The 18,009-nt window shown below is 46.5% G+C and overlaps 1 protein-coding gene across 3 annotated transcripts in view; it reads right to left on the bottom strand.

The window, feature by feature from the left end:
• The window catches only part of LOC143960051 (cationic amino acid transporter 2-like), a 76,120-nt gene that overhangs the window by 13,659 nt on the left and 44,452 nt on the right, over positions 1-18,009 (bottom strand). For all 3 annotated transcript variants that reach the window (XM_077468325.1, XM_077468326.1, XM_077468327.1), the window contains exons 5-7: positions 15,851-15,987; positions 5,329-5,551; positions 522-658 (exon numbers count right to left, since the gene is read on the bottom strand). In XM_077468325.1, coding sequence (XP_077324451.1) covers positions 522-658; positions 5,329-5,551; positions 15,851-15,987 — 497 coding nt within the window. The remainder of the gene's footprint in view (positions 1-521; positions 659-5,328; positions 5,552-15,850; positions 15,988-18,009) is intronic.

The raw sequence follows: 18,009 nt of genomic DNA, 5'->3' as shown, positions 1-18,009 counted from the left end.
TCAACTTTAAGGCAAGAAAGTATTTTCTCATATGTTCCCAAGTGCCCAATAAGCTGACATAATATGGAAATTTCAATGTTTCTGGTAAAAATTGAGTTTAGTTTTACCACCTTCAATTTTCCAAGCCTCCTTATTGGTTCTTTAATGGGATATGTAGCCTCACTAACCAATAGAGAGACTTTGGAGGTGGAAGGGTGTGGGACCAAGCTCTTACAGTAGAAGTTGAGATTTGCATATAGCTTTGGCCTCCTATGTCTGATTATTGTGTACTGTTTTTTTTTGCATGGAACTTACACTGAAGGTTGTCTCTGCTTATTTATTGTTTTTCCCATATTATCAGATTGCCGAGGTTTGAAGAAATTGTTTTTAAAGTAACCTGTAGTGAGCTATACAAGATGATCCCCTAAAGCCTGGTCAAAGTGACCTATCACATACAGACTTTCTGAAATTCAATGCACAAGCCTGCCTCTTGTCTCATAGGTGTCATTGTTTAGTTCTATCCACTTGCTTCGAGCATTTACCAGCTACTACTCCTGAAGCCATGGTGGCCACCACTGGACTCTGCCGGCTGCTGAGACGTGACAGTGGCTGAAAGAGCAAACCATCTCTGGCCATTGCAAGAAGAATCCGGGGCATAGGGAACATAGATCCCAAGAGACTGTAAAACAAAATAGCACAGAGGATAAACATCAGTGCGAGATGTTAAGTGAGACATAAAGAATCCCAACTGCTCTCATAAGCATATGCACAGTGCTTGAGTATTTCTTTTTTTTTTCTACAGCACAAGCAATTTCTGTAGATTCTTACATTGTGTATAGACTCATGGAGGCCAATTTACAGGGTATAGGGGGTCTCAGCTGTAGCCCCTAAAAGCAACAATGGGCTACACATAATATTCAGTCTGCCAAGTCAAATAGACAAGGAACATTTTCGTTAATAATTTCTGTTTGATTGAGCAAATATCTCTGCGTGTATTAGAAAACCAATCACAATACAACCTCATGTAACAGCTCTGTTAGATTTAAGACTTATAGATTGATATTTCAATCAATATTTTCAGTTCGACCGACAGTGATGAACAATACCATGTGTGTTGCTTTGTTTAATATTTTAATCAATGATGGATCAATTCATATATAATTCCTCAACTAATCCCAGGAAGGTTGAATCATTCCCCCTCCAGTACATCATCGATATACCTTTCCATAAGGCCATGTGTCTGCACCATGACCCATTGTCAGTATCCTAGGTGGAGGGTTGCAAAGGCTGGGGGACATGAGGCTCCCATGGCCACTCTTCCTATCTGGTGATATTTTCCTGCAAATTGGGTGTTTTAGTACATTTGTATCCATGCAGTTTCTTTAAGAGCCCATTCACACAGGGGCAACTCCTGATCCGACTTCAGGTCGCCCCAAGTCACCTCAGGTCGCCTCAGGTCGGACAACATTTAAAAAGCAATGTAAGTGAATGAGAGCCGTCTTAATGCACACTACTGAAGTCGCTCCGACTTCAGAAAAGGTTCCTGTACTACTTCTATCCGACTTGTAGGCGACCGGTACCCATTGATTTCAATGGAGATCGCCTCCAAGTCGGATCTCCGTCTATACGGAGGCGACTTTGACAGAATTATTAGCTCTGAAGGGGGAACTCCACGGCAAATTTCTGAAAAAAATTTGGCGTGGGTTCCCCCTCCGAGAGCATACCAGGCCCTTAGGTCTGGTATGGATTCCAAGGGGAACCCCCTACGCCGAAAAAACGGCGTGGGGGTCCCCCCCAGATCCACACCAGACCCTTATCCGAGCACGCTACCCGGCCGGCCAGGAAAGGGGGTGGGGACGAGCGGGCGCCCCCCCCCCTCCTGAGCCGTACCAGGCCGCGTGCCCTCAACATGGGGGGGTGCCTTGGGGGAGGGGGGGCGTGCGGCCCCCCCACCCCAAAGCACCTTGTCCCCATGTCAAAGAGGACAAGGGCCTCTTCCCGACAACCCTGGCCGTTGGTTGTCGGGGTCTGCGGGCGGGGGGCTTATCGGAATCCGGGAGCCCCCTTTAATAAGGGGGCCCCCGGATACCGGCCCCCCACCCTATGTGAATGAGTATGGGGTACAATGTACCCCTACCCATTCACCTGTGGAAAAAAAGTACAAAAAAAAAACACAACACAGGGAAAAAATATTTTATTGCACAGCTCCGGGGGTCTTCCGTCTTCGGGGGTCTTCTCGCCGGACACCTCCGCTATCTTCTTGTAGCTCTTTTACTAGCGGAGGAGTCCGGCTTTCTTCCTCCCCGCCGCCGGCCTCTTCTCCCGACTTCGGGGGTCTTGTCCCCCTCTTCGGTTCTTCTGCCGGGCCACCGCGCCTTCTTATAGCTCTTTTGCAGGCGGTGGCCCAGTCTTCTGCTGCTGCCGCTGCCGCCGCCGCCGCCCGTTCTTCTTCTTCTTCTTCTTCTTCTTCTCCAGGAGATGTTGACACGACGCTCTCTCCGGCCACAATGCCAGGGACGCGCTCCGCTGACACTTATATAGGGACAATGGGGCGGTGTCACATGGGTTGATGTCACATGGGTTGGTCACATGGGTTGATGTCACATAGTGACCCCGTCCCCTTACCATGTGACATCAACCCATGTGACCAACCCATGTGACATCAACCCATGTGACACCGCCCCATTGTCCCTATATAAGTGGCAGCGGAGCGCGTCCCTGGCATTGTGGCCGGAGAGAGCGTCGTGTCAACATCTCCTGGAGAAGAAGAAGAAGAAGAAGAAGAAGAAGAAGAACGGGCGGCGGCGGCGGCAGCGGCAGCAGCAGAAGACCGGGCCACCGCCTGCAAAAGAACTATAAGAAGGCGCGGTGGCCCGGCAGAAGAACCGAAGAGGGGGACAAGACCCCCGAAGTCGGGAGAAGAGGCCGGCGGCGGGGAGGAAGAAAGCCGGACTCCTCCGCTAGTAAAAGAGCTACAAGAAGATAGCGGAGGTGTCCGGCGAGAAGACCCCCGAAGACGGAAGACCCCCGGAGCTGTGCAATAAAATATTTTTTCCCTGTGTTGTGGTTTTTTTTTGTACTTTTTTTCCACAGGTGAATGGGTAGGGGTACATTGTACCCCATACTCATTCACATAGGGTGGGGGGCCGGTATCCGGGGGCCCCCTTATTAAAGGGGGCTCCCGGATTCCGATAAGCCCCCCGCCCGCAGACCCCGACAACCAACGGCCAGGGTTGTCGGGAAGAGGCCCTTGTCCTCATCGACATGGGGACAAGGTGCTTTGGGGTGGGGGGCCGCACGCCCCCCTCCCCCAAGGCACCCCCCCATGTTGAGGGCACGCGGCCTGGTACGGCTCAGGAGGGGGGGGCCGCCCGCTCGTCCCCACCCCCTTTCCTGGCCGGCCGGGTAGCGTGCTCGGATAAGGGTCTGGTGTGGATCTGGGGGGACCCCCCCGCCGTTTTTTCGGCGTAGGGGGTTCCCCTTGGAATCCATACCAGACCTAAGGGCCTGGTATGCTCTCGGAGGGGGAACCCACGCCAAATTTTTTTCAGAAATTTGCCGTGGAGTTCCCCCTTGAGCTCATTCTCTGCTTGGCCTCGGCAAAAGTCGCCTGGCCTGGGGCGACTTGTAAGTCGTCCCAAGTCGGGCTTGAAGTCATCACAAGTCGTTTTGAAGTCGTCCCAAGTCGCGCTGTGATCTTAACTCAAGTCGTGTCCAAGTTGCCTGACTCAAGTCGCCTACAAGTCGTGTTGCCCCTGTGTGAATGGGCTCTCAAAGTAAAGTATTTATTTGTATATATTTTTATATAAATAATAAATATATATAATTTTGATATGTCTGGATAGTTGCAGAGCATTTATTTCCCATCCACTTTACCCATCTTTGGGACCTGTTTTTTACATACTGATTAAACACCAATTTTTTTCTTGGGATGAAAAATAGGCTCACAATGGAAATTTGTTATTGATACCTTTCTAAATCCAAGAACAAAAATGTAGTTTGATTAGGCTTCGTACATTTTCTGCAAGTACAGAAAAACCTCTGATCCTAACAGAGCTCCAGTACCCCCTTAACTTTGTGTGCACTGAACTGAAACCTCAAACAGAATTATCAGCTATTCAAGCATTCCTCTGGGAAATATTTTCTTTGAACTACAAATCAACTTGGCACACGTAATGGAGATGAGGGGAGGTAGAGGTGTTTGTAGCCTAGAGTAACAGCTGCTCTATAGATGCAGTGCAGTGACTGAGCATTGCTACACCAGCACTGGAAGTGTGTTACTGGCAGGAACACCAGGTGAAAATAAAGAAAAAAGACTAAAAAAAAAAACAAATGAAACCAATAAATCCAAAGACTGGTAAGCTGCAATATATTGCATTTTTGTTTTTCGTGTTTGGTACTGTAGCCACAGGTCACAGCAGGAAAAGGTAACCTTGAATGACAGTTTTAAAGGCTACTGTAGCATATTTCATATTCAGGCATGATGTAATATATTAAATAAAAATATCAAATAAAATTCAATTAAAAATGTATAGTTAAAGTGGTTGTAAACCTCAAAAATAAACAATGAACAAATCATATGCTATTGTAGGGTGCACTTGTCTTAATCAAAAGCACTGAATATGGCGACTCCACAGCATCCTGGGGGATGTTGCTACCCTACCCCACACCCGATTTTGTGTAGAGGTGGTTTGTCCATTCCCTCCACTCAGGTCTCACATTACAATAGAGCTCTGTGCTCTAGCTGTGCAGTGTCTGCTGTCAGATCCCCTCCCCTGCCTTCTATTGCTGAGAAATAGCCTTTGAACAAATTTGGAGAAGAGAGGGCTGCAAATAAACAGGTGCAACTTTTGTTTCATTTGTGTATCACCTGAGGTTAGTCACTTCATTGAGTATATATAAGGGTTTTCAACCACTTTAATTGAATCATTGCAGCTCAACCATAATGGAAAAGTTCAAATAACTCACTGCTATGCACGATCAAAAAATGTTTTTATAGTATGTTCACCTTTTCCTCTACACTCCAGTTTACTGCATATTTTGTACAGTTTTCAGAAAGGGAATCTTTTATACAAAAGAATTTTTAACACTTCATAGAAAACACTAAAGTGTAAATTGACCTTTAGGTTTTCCCCAGACTCAAAGACAAACCAAAATGTTTAAGTGGGCAGCCTGGAGAAAAAAATGTAGTCTCTAAAGAGGAGAGATTTGAGCTTTAGGGCCACCATGCACAAAGGAATTGACAGAAAAATTAAATATTTGAATAAATAAAGTTAATATTATTCTAATTGAACTTTTGAAACTGATAAGAGAATGATGTATACAAAGTATTGTGATTAAACAATTTACCTTGTGGTCAAAGCACAGAGAGATCCTGCAGCAACAACATATTTTGCCACACTCCACCCAACATATTCAAAAGCAGCTGGCAAAGGACTCTGGGCATCCAAGAGGTAATAGGGCATCATAAGTGTAAGAGATGCAGAGACCCCAAAATATGCCAGAAAACAAATGGACAGGGACACCACAATTCCCAAAGGTATTGCTTTCTGAGGGTTCTTCACCTCCTCTCCTGAAAGAAAATTTGGACACAACTGTAGCCTTTTTAATATTTTTGAAATATACACACGAAAAGGGTCATTTTAGGGCTCATTTACACTTGTTTGAAAATAGAGAGTAGCCGACGGTATGCCAACATTCCTATAACATGCATATAGAGTGAACCCCCATGATGGAACTTTTAAGGCACTGGGTCAAAAGTAGGTGAGTAGAAAGAAAGGGTTGAAAAAGGTCTTAAAGATTTACAAGTTCCTTATTGTTACACAAAATAAAATAAAAAATGAACAATACATGTTAAAAATGAATTGTGCACTGGGATTAGATATAATATGTTAAGTCAAAATGTCACCAGACAAGAAATGATGATGAAAAACAAGCAATGCATTTCGAAAATTGTTTTTCTTCTTCGGGGGTGCATACACATAAGCAAAAGGGGGCAGGTTACATTCTATAACAAAGAGATTGCATTTAGAATGATATACAGAGTAGGATGTATAATATCGCTCAATGTGATTAAACCATGAATATCCATGCCTTTTGGGGTGGGGAATGCATCTAGAGAAAATACCCAAAGTTTTAAATTAGGCTGAAAATTGTCCTCTAAGTGTCACTTGGGGGCGCCAGGACTCAATGCCAAACCAGTGATCCAAGGGGGCTGGGTGGTTTCAATATAAAACACATGTATGTGATGTTAAAAAAAGTGATAGATCATGATATTAGACCACATACATGGAGTAATGTTGTAAGAGGTGGTAAATGGATATAAATCTGGAGTGTTGGTGCAGAGCCAGCAATAATTGGGGGATGCTTCAATTACAGGGTCACCAAAAGATAATGAAGAAATGTTGTATTGTTTAACACCTGGATTTCTTGCAGTATCTGTAAAAGTACAGGATGGAGATAAGTCTTTGCTTACTACGAATAAGGATGTGGGGAAGGAAGGGGGGAGGAGGGAGGGGGGGTAGAGGGGGGAAGGAAAGGGATGGGAAATGTGGAAAACAATTATCTAGGTGTTCTAAAAATATATGAGGAAGCATATCAGGGCAGCTGGACAGCAGGGCGGTGCAGCGGTTTTTTACATTGTGTACACAGCTGTGCAGCCAATTGATTGCTAGGAGGGAGGGTGTTAGGTACCTGGTGTTGAAGCCCGACTTGTAGAAGGAGACCTCTCTTACAACGCTGGTTCAGGAGCCACTGGAATGGGAACAGCGGTCTCAAGAGCACAGTGGGTAGGAGTGCCTGCTGGAATAGGACCGCTGGGATTGATAGCGGAGAAAAGATCCCTCTGGATGGCTGGACGGCTGGCGGAGCAGGGCTGGAAGTTGATAGAAGAGCTGAGAAATGCAAGCAACAGCTACAGGAGCCAATGAGAGGAACCACAGGCACAGCAGAACACTGAACAGGCAGCAGGTTGGAGCAGGGTTGGACGGTCCAGGTCAGTAGGCGAGCAGACAGGTGATAGCAGCAGGCAAGGCAGCATCGGTCAGCAACGGAACCACAGGCAGAAGTGGTAGCAAGGTCAGGCAGGCCGGGTTGGGTTTGGAGAAGGCAGAGAAGTCAGACGAAGCCAGGTCGGTAACATGTTCAGGCTCAGGTAGTCAGATACACAGGAGCTGAGACGAAACAGCACAGTACCAGCGCACTAGGAGAACCTTTACGCGTTCAGTGGCAGCAAACAGCGCTATCGACGCCTGCCAGTGTGAACACGCTGAGGCTCAGTTTGAGAAGAAGCACGCATGCGCATGGTCGCACGCAGATGTGTCTGTCCATCGCTGGTAAGTCCCTAACATTGCCCCCTCCCAAGGGGCAGCCTCCGGATGCCCAGCAAGTCCCTCTTTTCCGGATGGGCAGATAAGTAGGCGCAAATTAACCGCCTGGCATGGATATTGCTGTCAGGTTCCCAGGAATTGTTTTCCGGACCAAACCCCTTCCACTTAATTAAAAACTGAATACGTCCCTGTCTTCTTCTGCAATCAAGGATGGCTTCCACCTCATACTCCTCATTTCCATCCACTAAGATGGGTTCTGGAGGTCTAGTTCCTCTATCAGGGAAAGGATCAGGGAGGGCAGGTTTCAGCAGTGACACATGAAACACAGGGTGAATCCTAAGCAACTCGGGCAGGGCTAACTCATAGGAAACTTCATTGATTTTCCTCTTTACCGGAAATGGTCCCATAAATTTAGGTGCAAGCTTCCTGGAAGGACAAGCCAATTTAATGTTATCGGTAGAAAGCCATACCTGATCGCCAAGCTGTAGGGTCAGTTCCCCTCTTCTTTTCCGGTCAAAGGCTCTCTTGCTGTCTGCCTGGGCTTTAGCCACTGCCTCCTGCAACACCCGGTTATTATGGCTGAGGAACTCCACTGTCTCCTGGACCGCCGGAACTGAGTTTTCTGAAAGAAAGTCAGGCAGAAAAGTTCAATGAAAGCCATAATTGGCGAAAAAAGGGGACTGACCGGTGGCTGAATTACAAGCATTATTATAGGCAAATTCTGCTAAGGGCAGCAGAGACACCCAATCATTCTGTACAAAAGATGTGAAACACCTAATGTACTGTTCAAGAGTCTGGTTGGTCCTTTCCATTTGTACGTTGGTTTGGGGATCTCACACAGGGCCCTCCAGAAACGTGAGGTGAACTAAACTCCTCTGTCGGAAACTATATTTGCTGGAATTCCATGTAACCTCACAATTTCTTTAATGAATATGCGGGCAGTCTCCACAGCAGATGGGGTCCCTTTAAGGGGTAAAAAATGGGCCATTTTGGACAGCTGGTCTACAACCACAAAGATAGCCGAGTACCCCTCAGAGCATGGAAGCTCGACTATAAAGTCCATGGTAATCATTCTCCAGGGTCTGTCGGGCACAGGTAAGGGTTTCAGCAGTCCCCAAGCCCAATTTCTTGGCGTCTTGTTCTGGATACAAACAGGACAGGAGCTGACGTACTTCTCACAAAAGTCCTTCAAGTTGGACCGCTAGAACGTGCGTCGTATGAGCTCAAGGGTCTTACGGACCCCAAAGTGGCCTGCCAGCGGATGATCGTGAAGAAGGGACAACACTTTGACTCGAACATTCTTGGGAACAAAGATTTGACTTCTCCTCCAGAACAAGCCATCCCTGGACGTTAAAGTGATCCCGGGGGGTTTTGAGGAGTCAGAGGACGCTTCTTTGATCAAAGAGAGAAGATCTGTCTGTAAGAGTAAAAAATTTCCGGCAGGCAGGATGGTATCAGGAACAGATGAGTCCTTTGGATTGTCATACATGCATGGCAGCGCATCCGGTTTCACGTTCTTCGATCCGGGCCAGTATGTTATATGGAAGGAGAAGGGTGAGAAGAACAGGGCCCAGCGAGCTTGTCGGGGTCTCAGTCGTTTGGCAGACCTTAGGTACTCTAAGTTCTTATGATTGGTATATATTAGTACCGGATGAGCAGCGCCCTCCAACAGATACCTCCACTCATCCAAGGCAGCTTTAATAGCGAGCAGTTCTCGGTCGCCAACATCATAATTCCTCTCTGCAGGAGAGAGTTTCCTAAAGAAGAACCCCACAGGGTGCATTAGGTCCTTGTTACCTCGACGTTGAGAGATGACTGCTCCTACAGCCACTTCAGAAGCGTCTACTTCAAGAATGAAGGGTAAGGACGGGTCCGGATGACTGAGGATTGGGGCAGATGTGAAAAGTCTTTTAAGCTCTTCAAAGGCACTCTGGGCCTCCTGAGTCCAGCAGAAACGAGAGCTTTGTTTGGTTAGTTGCGTGATGGGCGCAATTATAGCTGAAAAGCCTCTTATGAATTTCCTATAGAAGTTCGCAAAGCCGATGAAGCATTGTATGCCCTTCTTATCCAGAAGCGCCGGCCAGCCTAACACAGCAGACACTTTTTGGGGATCCATCTTAATGCCCGTTGGGGAGATCACTAGCCCCAAGAATTGGATGCTTCGTAATTCGAATTCGCATTTCTCAGCCTTTGCGTAAAGTCTGTGCTGACGAAGACGGCTTAGGACCTTGCGAACATGCTCCCGATGCTGATCGAGTGATCCGGAAAATATTAAGATGTCGTCCAGGTAGACAATCACGAATACATCAAGAAAGTCTCTGAATACATCGTTAATGAGATGTTGGAAAGTGGCCGGAGCATTGCAGAGCCCGAAGGGCATTACCAAGTATTCATACAGCCCGAATCGGGTCCGGAAGGCTGTCTTCCATTCATGCCCGGCCTGAATGCGGACTAGATTGTACGGTCAAGGTCTTAGGTCAAGCTTAGTAAATATGACGGCAGACCTCAGTCTCTGGAAGAGTTCGGGTATCAAAGGTAAGGGGTAGCGGTTCTTAACCGTAATCTTGTTTAGCTCTCTATAGTCCACACATGGTCGGAGGGTCTGATCTTTTTTGGTGACGAAGAAAATTCCAGCTCCCGCTGGGGAAGTTGAAGGGCGAATTAACCCCTTTTCCAGGTTCTCATCTAAGTAGATCTTAAGTGCCTGCTGCTCCTTTTCTGACAGAGGAAAGATGCGTCCGAAAGGAATCTCGGCCCCAGGGGGCAGTTCAATCGGACAATCGTAGGGGCGATGAGGAGGTAGAGAGTCTGCTCCTTTCTTGCTGAAGACATCAATAAACTCGTGATAATGCTTGGGTACAGTCTAGCGTAGATTCTGGTCAGAGTCTAGACATAAAGGGGTGGCAGAAGACTTGGTGGAGTCTGTTAGGCAGTGCTTCAGACATTAGGGAGAAGAAAACTTGACTTCTCTAGTAACCCAATTGATGTGAGGGTTATGGGCTTGGAGCCAGGGTATGCCCAGGATGATCGGAAGCATCGGGGAGGAGATTACATCAAGGGTCAGGAATTCTTTATGCTGAGAGGAGATGATGACAGGCAGGGGAAGAGTCTCTTGAGTTACCTTCCCAGAACTGATGCTAGATCCATCAGCCAGGAAAACTGAAAGTCCATGAATCTTGTCTTGTAACAGGATGCCCTGTTGGCCAGCAAAGATGGAATCAATAAAGCAGCTGCATGCCCCGGAGTCAATGATAGCGTTGACTGTCACCGTCTTTCCTTGGAGCTGTAGCAAAAGAGGAATAGCAAGGTGGGTTGTGTTGGCAGACAAGGCAGAGATTCTGCTGCTGGCGACGTGCACGTTCTTCTGGGGGTAAAGCAAGGCGCATTAGTCCCAATTGCATGGGCTCGGAGGTGTCAGGAGCCGAGCAGGCCGGATAAGAGCTGGGCGGAGGTAAGTAGCGGGAAGCAGGCGTTGGGGCCTTCGCTGTCATCCAAACCGGGCGGGTTTGCTGAGCAGAGCGCTCTGATCGTCGCTCCTGGAGACGACGGTCAATCTGGATTACCAAGGAGATCAAGGCCTCCAGGGTTTCTGGTATGCCGACTCGAGCAAGTTCATCCTTAAGCCCTTCGGATAACCCCATGCGGAACTGATGCCTCAAAGCCGCATCATTCCACTGAGTGTCTGCTCTTCAGTGTCTAAAGTCCGTGACATAGTCCTCGGCCGGTCTGCAGCCCTGCTGGAGTGCAAACAGGGCAGATTCAGCTGTGGCAGTCCTTTAGGGGTCCTCATAAAGCTGAGCCATGGCTTCAAAGAAGGATTGCAGAGAGCGAGTCAGGACTGAGTATCCTTCAAGTAATCGGTGGGCCCAGGTCTGGGGTTCTCCTTGTAAAAGGGAGTTTACAAATCCTACTTTAGTGGCTTCCAGGAAGAAAGTCCGTGGTTGTAGGGCAAAATAGAGCTGACAGGCGTTCTGAAATGCCTGAAATTTGGTTCGATCCCCAGAGAACCTCTCTGGAATGGGCACCCTTGGCTCAGGTGGAAGCATGACAACAGATGGGGAGACAACAGACTGTATTGGTGTGGAGGATGGAGCAGAAGCTGCGTGACCAGCATCAGTAAGGTTCTGGACCTGTCCTTTAAGTCTGGTGTAGCCATCCTGCAGCGACTTTACAGCTTGGGTAAGGGCCGCCAGATGCGTGCAGATCTCCTTCATGGGAGAGGTCTCTCTTGTGGGCTCAGTCATGGCTGTTTCGTACTGCAAGGTACCTGGTGTTGAAGCCCGACTTGTAGAAGGAGACCTCTCTTACAACGCTGGTTCAGGAGCCACTGGAATGGGAACAGCGGTCTCGAGAGCATAGTGGGTAGGAGTGCCTGTTGGAATAGGACTGCTGGGACTGATAGCGGAGAAGAGATCCCTCTGGATGGCTGTACGGCTGGCGGAGCAGGGCTGGAAGTTGATAGAAGAGCTGAGAAATGCAAGCAGCAGCTACAGGAGCCGATGAGAGGAACCACAGGCACAGCAGAACACTGAACAGGCAGCAGGTTGGAGCAGGGTCGGACGGTCCGGGTCAGTAGGCGAGCAGACAGGTGATAGCAGCAGGCAAGGCAGCATCGGTAAAACTGGCAGAGGTCGGCAACGGAACCACAGGCAGAAGTGGTAGCAAGGTCAGGCGGGCCGGGTCGGGTTTGGAGAAGGCAGAGAAGTCAGACGAAGCCGGGTCGGTAACAGTAGCAGATGATCAGGTTCAGGTTCAGGTAGTCAGATACACAGGATCTGAGACGAAACAACGCCGCACCAGCGCACTAGGAGAACCTTTAAGCGTTCAGTGGCGGCAAACAGCGCTAGTGCGCACACGCGCACGTCTGCGCACCACTCACGCACCACTCGCACACGCGTACACACACGCGCGTGCGCCGGAAGCACGCGCCGACGCCTGCCAGTGTGAACACGCTGAGGCTCAGTTTGAGAAGAAGCACGCGTGCGCATGCGCGCACGCAGCTGTGCCTGTCCATCGCTGGTAGGTTCCTGACAGAGGAGGAGAGGACAGTCAGAGGGTGGCTGGATTGGCCACCCTGGATGTCACTCTATGCTTGTAACATCGAATAGGGACCAGACCCCCGGCCGAACGGCGCGCCGCAAAGCCCCACCCAACTATTGGATGACATCATGTGTCACGCAGCCGGTGTTCTGTCAAAATAGCCAACTCATCAGAAACTCCAACTACTTAACTGCCGGTTTGTTTAAACCATCAGTAATTGGAGAATTTGGACAAATTGGACACAACACCAGCAACTGAATACAGTCTGGTGCACAATATTATAAGCAGAGATACTAGCCAACAAAATGGCCATCTCCGAGGCAGCGAAAACTTTATCCTCGTTAGCCGCTGTTCTGTCGAAACAGCTAAATCTTCCTGAACCGGACTGTATTCGGTTGCTGGTGTTGTGTCCAAACAACAATTCATCAAAATCTACAATTACTGATGGTTAATAAACCAGAAGTGATGTGGTTGAAGTTTCTGATGAGTTGGATAATTTGACAGAACACTGGCCAATGCAGGTGGGGGACACAGGGGCTGCGTCCATATCGCCACAATGACGGGGGCCAGCCAATGGAATGGCCTCCCCTGCCCCCTCTCAGGTAGATAGAGAGGAAGCGGCCTATGTGAACTGGACGGGGGCACTGGCAGATGGGCAGGAAGACACGGTGCACCCCAGTGGACACAGAGGGGAATTGCAGGCATGAATTACACCATATAAACGTGCGTAACATTGAAGTACAAGTCATATTAAACAAAATTGCAACATACATTTTTGGATGAAAATCAGAGATATGTAAAGGGATAAGGAGGAGAATAGAAATGGAAATTATAAGATGTCAGAGATGAGGATGAAAGAGTGTATATGTATATGTATATGTATATGTGATGAAAGGGAGCCATCTGTGTTTTTGTGAATTTTGACATCTAGGAATGGTATAGACTGATGATTGTGATTCATTGTGAAATTTAAATTTAATGCATTCTGATTGAGGATGTGTAGGAAGAGTCCGTCCCAGACCTCAAAAATATTGTCTATGTAGCGGCACCATAAAATGACATGGTCCGACTATATAGAGAGATTCTCCTGAGCCATGATTTCGCGTTCCCACTCCCCCAAATACAGATTGATAGATGTGGGCACAGCATGTCCCCATCGCTACGCCTTGCACCTGGAGGTAGTGGGAACCATTGAAGGTAAACACATTGTGATGCAAAATTAAGTGGAGGGAAGTAAAAATGAACTCATTGAGTTTCCTTTGGTGATGTGAACTTTGGAAGAGCACATGTCGAATGCATGACAAACCTTTGTCCTGGTGGATACAACTATAGAGTGCCTCTACATCAAAAGTTACCAGACACGCAGATTTAGGTACGTGTAGGCCATCTATAATGCAAAGTAAATGAACGGTATCTTGGATGTAACTGAATAAACTCATTGTGTGTGGTCTTAGGTGATCCTCAATGTATTTACTTACATTTTCAGTTAAGGAGCCATTTCCCAATATTATGGGCCTTTTTGGTGGTGGATTGATTTCATTGTGTAGTTTGGGCAAGACATAAAAAGTGGGTGTTTGGGGATACTCAGTTCTAATAAACTCCCAGTCACTTGCTTTGACTTCAACACACATTAAAGCGCCTACCGGTTTAACATGCTTTTTTTAATGTGTTGTTGATGCTTCTGTAGTGTTTAGGTGGTGCTTTCATGATGCTTTGGTGATGTTTCGATAATGCTTCGGTGGTGCTTTTTTAAAGCTTTAGGGCTCATTTACACTTCGTTCGAATTCAACACACGTTAATGCGCCTACCTCTTCAACATGCTTTTTTGGTGTGTTTTTGATGCTTCGGTGGATCTTCAGTGGTGCTTTGATTATGCTTTTTTGAAGCTTTATTGAAGCATGGCAGATGCCCAGTGTGTGTTGATATCTCATACAATGCAATTTCTCCAAAGCAAATCGAATCTAAAGCTGAATAAAAGCCTCTCAAAAGGTACTTCAAGCAAGCTTTGCAATAGAATTCTATGGAGGCTTTGAAGAACCACTAAAGCAACATGGGGTATAATCTTTGAAGCAAAGCCGAAGAAAAGCAAACACAAGGTGTAAACAGGATTGCAAACTAATAATTTTATTTAGTTACAGGGGCTTTGACTGGTGTTCAGAGAGCTTTAAAAAAAGCGTATCCAAGAGGAGATATAGCATAGATATTTAATAGATAGTAATGAAGATCTTTTTACTGATGTATCGCTGTGAGATAATTGTTTGTTTATTGGATGTTGTATAAGGGGTTTTGTATTTATTTTTTTTATTTTTTTGCTTTATGATAAATTAAATAAAAAGAAATTTGAATTTTTTTGGAAAAAAGGCATATCCGAAGCCATGTTTTGAAGCAAGTGTAAATGAGCCCTAAAAGTTAAAACTTGTGTATGCTAATATTTTAAGATTGTTGGTACCTTTATACTGGCAGATCACTGTATATTCTTGCCAATTACTGTATGCAGTATAATAGTAATGAGATTATCAAGGATGAGATCAACTTTAATGGCAAAATGGCAAAAGGTTTACTCAACTGCACATTTTTTGCCAAGTGTAAGAGAGAGATGGAAGGCGCGTGATCTGATGCATTGATCAAGGTGTTACAGTTTATTCATAAAAAAAGGGGATGAATTTATACAAAAAGTATACACAATAAATTAAGAAAATAGACATGCCCATGCAAGGGCAAGTGCTAGAATTTTACGAGGAAAACCCTCTTCCTCAGAGCCTTGTAGCACAACAAGAGAGGTCTGTATAGTTTTGTGGATCACCATACAGGAGAGTGGCTAGTTGGGAGGAGTGTCACATGGTAAGTGATGAGTTCTCCTATGCTCTAAGTTTGTCCACATCCCAGTGCTCTATATATCATAGAGAGATGTGATTCATATGTTCCGTATGGCAATTCAATGTGTATCTGTCAGTTGTGCTCACATGGATAGAGACAGTTGATATCCTCATTGCAACACAAGACTACTTTCTGATTGGAGCTACCTAGAACGCTTACAGAAGTAACTGCCTTCTGTTCTCAGATGCATGCAGGCTGCATCCTTCTTGTAAACCTGGATGCAGGCACAACCGACACAGATACACATTGAATTGCCATAAGGAACATATCACGTAGATACTTTTTGCATGGATTCATCCGCCTTTTTTTATGAATAAACTGTATCAATGCATCAGATCACGCTCCTTCCATCTCTCTCTTACACTAGGCTTACTTCGGACCACCCCTGGTCAGTTTAGGCAGCCGGACTCACATCATCATCTTTTAATTCATCTTTTCCTTTTGAAAGTACTACCATTTTATATCAACAATGCCTTCACGAGCGCAGGAGAAAATTCCTTCTTTGTTTATATTGTAAATTTTTTTGCCGCCCAACCAACCGCATGTCTAAACGAAGCCTTAAATACTACATTAAATATATAGGAAACCTTGTTATGATTGACTGTTGGTGATGTTCTGATCCATACCTGTGGTGGCAATGCAGTCAAATCCAACAAAGGCATAAAAGCAGGTTGCAGCTCCTGCCACGGTTCCACTAAAGCCAAATGGCATGAATCCACCGACTCCAAAGATACCGGTTATATTACCACCTGCAGAATGGTTACTGTTGGTATAATGGTTTAAATGTATTTTTCAATAAAAAAGTATAGTATTATTTACAAAAATCAAGTTTGTTTTCAATTGATACACATGCGTAACGCTAAGCTTAAAGTGGAGTTCCACCCAGAAATGGAAATTCCGCTATTCGGATTTCTCCCCCCCCCTCTGGTGTCACATTTGGCACCTTTCAAGGGGGAGGGGGAGCAGATACCTGTCAAATCCAGGTATTTGCTCCCACTTCTGGAGAAAATCAATGACCTGCAAATCCTTCTTGACTCCCCCCCCCCCTCGCTGTCTTCTGGGAGACATACAGGTCCCAGAAGACAGCATGGATCAATCAGAACGCACAGCGCGACTCACACATGTGCAGTACGGAACCACGAGTGAAGCCAAAAGTCTTCACTGCCTGGCTCCCTTACCAGGCATGGATGACAGCCTCCCAGAACAGTCCGGTCAGGGATCGTGAGCCAGTCGGCAGACCTTTATCAGTTATGACCCTTCAGCAGAAGACCGCTGAATGTCTGGCTTCTGTCGGACCAGCTGTTGGAAAACATAGGCCGAATGTGTCAATAGAAACCGGCAACATGCGCCCCATGTATGATACTAGGCTTTAGTGTTAAAAGGTGAATATTTCTCTTTAACACAAGTAAAAATTTTGGTCAAAATTGCAAAATTCCTAATTTGCTAATTATGTGCAGTTTTGGAGTCACAATAATAGAAAATCAGGGCTGATAAAAAAAACTATGCCAAGTCCTCCCATGTCTAAGCCAAGCTGTCCAGGAAATGTGGCAGCTAGAATGGTTGGGACAATCCATATAGCACTTTTATAATATTATTACCGTATTTTTCACTCCATAAGACGCACCTGACCATAAGACGCACCTAGGTTTTAGAGGAGGAAAACTGACCTGTGCCCTTTAAATGCAGCCTGACTTGTGCCCATTAAATGCAGATAGGAGATTGCCCGGCGCTCGCGGGAGACGGCCGTCCTGTATTGTGAGATGGGGAGGGGTTGGAGTGTGTCTTATGGAGCGAAAAATGTGATTTACATATTTTTTCATAAAACTGCTTTAAAATGTCAGCTGGATTTGGGCTTTTCATTTTCACTCCTTCCATGATGTATTGCTAGATTAATATATAATCTTTATATTGAGATAATATCTAGGGCTAGGCTAAATTCAGGAAAATAATTCAACTATTGTTCTTATTCAGGGTGCAACATATAACATGTAAGGCCGCGTACACACGCGCGGACTGTTGGCCCAACTTTGTCCGTCCAACAGTTTGAGCGAACAGTCCGCTCAAACTTAGCATGGACGGACATGGCCACACACGACGGACGAACAGTTTGCTGAAACCGTGCGCGATGACGTGAACGGCACGTACGACGGGACGAAAAATACGACGTCCTATACACTGCAATGCAACCTTCCGACGTGGAAATCCTTTCTGAGCATGCGCGAGACTTAGTTGGCCGAACAAGCCTACACACGAGCGAACAGTCCGCTGAAACCTTGTTTCAGCGGACAGTTTTTCGGAATTTCCGTAAGACCTTGTTCGGCCAACTGTCCGCTGAAACTGTCCGCTGAAGCCCCACACACGAGCGGACTGTCCGCCCAAACACTGTTCAGCGGACAAGGTTGGGCGAACAGTCCGCGCGTGTGTACGCGGCCTTACTGTAGTACTGGCATCCACAGCCAGGTTTCTCTGCATCCAATTCGCATGTCACCAGATTGTGACCGGCTCTCAATGGAGCCAGTTCACACATCTCTGGAGTGGCACTGGAGCGAATTGCACAAGAGACCTGTGTGTCCTCTGGTCAATTTTAGATCCAAATTCAGCCAAACATTACGACCAAAATCAGCCTTGAAACAGTAAACAGGAATGCACCGGGCCCCTGTCGTGAGCCACTCCATACTGTTGTGTGAACTCAGCCTGAAAATAATTCAAAAGGCATAATTAAAAAAGAAAAAAAAAACTAATATGTGTAGCGGGCGACACTTTTGACAAAGTGTCCGCTATGTGC

The sequence above is a fragment of the Lithobates pipiens genome, unplaced genomic scaffold (genome assembly GCF_037356315.1).
Source record: "Lithobates pipiens isolate NorthernLeopardFrog02 unplaced genomic scaffold, aLitPip1_a1.2 Scaffold_8, whole genome shotgun sequence".
Taxonomy (NCBI): Eukaryota; Metazoa; Chordata; class Amphibia; order Anura; family Ranidae; genus Lithobates; species Lithobates pipiens.
Note: the sequence above shows the minus strand (reverse complement) of the source record. Positions and strands in the feature narration are given on the sequence as shown.